General features: G+C 39.1%; 1 protein-coding gene across 1 annotated transcript; it reads right to left on the bottom strand.

Moving 5' to 3' along the window:
• Positions 1 to 673: 673 nt before the first annotated feature.
• On the bottom strand, positions 674 to 1,234 carry LOC117182575 (ribonuclease H1-like; the record flags this gene model as incomplete). Its single annotated transcript, XM_033375663.1, has 2 exons — positions 674 to 970; positions 1,061 to 1,234. Coding segments are annotated over 2 exons (471 nt in total), but the record flags the coding sequence as incomplete, so codon positions are not given.
• Between the last annotated feature and the right edge of the window lie 643 nt (positions 1,235 to 1,877).

Raw genomic sequence — 1,877 nt, forward strand, 5'->3', positions numbered from 1 at the left:
AAGTCTACGGAGAATGTTTTGTGGGGTCTTTTGGGGACGTGAACCTCTGTGTGCTGGGTTAATTCCGTAGTGATCGCATTCAGTTCTTGTTGTACATGCTCAAATGTTCTAATTTTCCGCTGTGACCGCTGACGTCCCATTATTTCTTCACAACTTTTCTCAAGAAACTACTGACACTGATCATAAGAAGAGTCCAATTAAGCTGTGTAGATTTTGGTTAAATTTCCAAATATTTCTATTTCCAGGAAAACCGCTGCTGTCCAGATTCCCGTTACATGTTGTATGAAATCCAATTTGTCATAATACAACCTTGTGTTTTTAGGAAAAGTTGTGACAGAGAATGCTTCCTGCTGTTCTTAAGATTTGCTGGCTTCTCCAGCAGTAATCCACAAACTTAAAAGTCCCAGAGAAAAATGAGACATTTTGATGTTTCTGAAAAAAAAAACAGAGGAGAAATAAATAATAAAATGTTTCCCTCCTCTAATAGAAAAGACGGTCCTTTTTTAAAGAAACCTCTCTTGTCAAGTCATGCGCCATTTCATTACCCTGACATTCACTGTGCGCGGGATCATAACACCCACGAAACTCTAGCAACTGGAGAGCGCGACTCAATTCATCGAATTCATTTTTACACAACAGGATGTCTATCATACGTTCTTCAGCTTCCAGACCTCTATTTCGGAAGACACTGCGTGTACTCTTTTACAAGGAACTGAGATTCTGAATGCTTTGTCAATTTTCTAATATTTGCTCTTACAGCTTGTTTTGCAGCTATAGCGGCAGCTTCGATTTCTGCGGAATTGTTAGTCTGACGACCGATGGCACGATCGGAGATATTTAATGGATAATTATTTCCAAACCATACTCCTAGAACCGCTGAAACTAAGCTCTTTCCATTCCGCAGGCAAGAGCCATCAGTATAAACGTGTGCATATCCGCTTGGATCAACTAAAGACCCTTCCTTGGTGACCTTAATCGATTAATCTAGTCAACAGTATATGAGCTTTACTTTATTAGTGTGTTTGGACGTTCGTGTCTCATCTATAGCTTCTAATCTAACGTTGTATCCTTCTGAAAATCCTATTATCTTATAAAGACGATCATCATGATATTTGTCAAATTTCCCTTCTCGAACTTGCTTTTCTTTTCGAACGGAATCGCCCACCATAGCGTTTAAAGCTTTTGCCTTTTCATCATATTGTCTTTTTAATTTTCCTTTTGATTCGACTAAATTCTTTGCAGACAATACACGTATTTCTTGCAATCAAATAATTAATTCCCGGAGATACGACCTATAGGTTTCCGACTTCCGTCCGTCTGGAAACGACGATAGGATTCTCGCAATTTGACCAAAAACTAATTTATATGGTGCCAGAGTTACACCATTTTATGTTACCTGCAGAATCCGGATGAGCCGTAAACTGATGGTTTTTGGGCAGGCCCTTATACATGTTTGTAGCCAGGGGAGCGTCGAGACTTGGTAGTGCATGGAAATGCTGTCGTTGCACTGGTATCTCAGAATCGCTACTACATAAATCGGTATTTTCGGTTTCTGTTATCAATGACCTTGATTCGTCGTCAGCGGGGATCCGATGTTTAGGGGGTAGAAAGCCCTTGTTTGGTCTAGTTCTGAGTCGGATTGCTACTCATTGCACGTGACGAGTGTCCCGAACTCTTCTACGCATGCGTCGAGCTCGGTCTCTGATTCGTTGCTGTTCGCGCGCAATTTGAAATGCTAAAAAATTAAATTTTCATTGCTTATTATGAATAATGTCATTTTAACATATATAAATGCTTAATAGACCGATAATAATGAATCTTGATAAAAATAAAAATTTATTAAGTGCATACTGTGTTATAGTTGTTTGTGATAAATT

Source organism: Belonocnema kinseyi, unplaced genomic scaffold, assembly GCF_010883055.1.
Source record: "Belonocnema kinseyi isolate 2016_QV_RU_SX_M_011 unplaced genomic scaffold, B_treatae_v1 SchBZDm_535;HRSCAF=604, whole genome shotgun sequence".
Taxonomy (NCBI): domain Eukaryota; kingdom Metazoa; phylum Arthropoda; class Insecta; order Hymenoptera; family Cynipidae; genus Belonocnema; species Belonocnema kinseyi.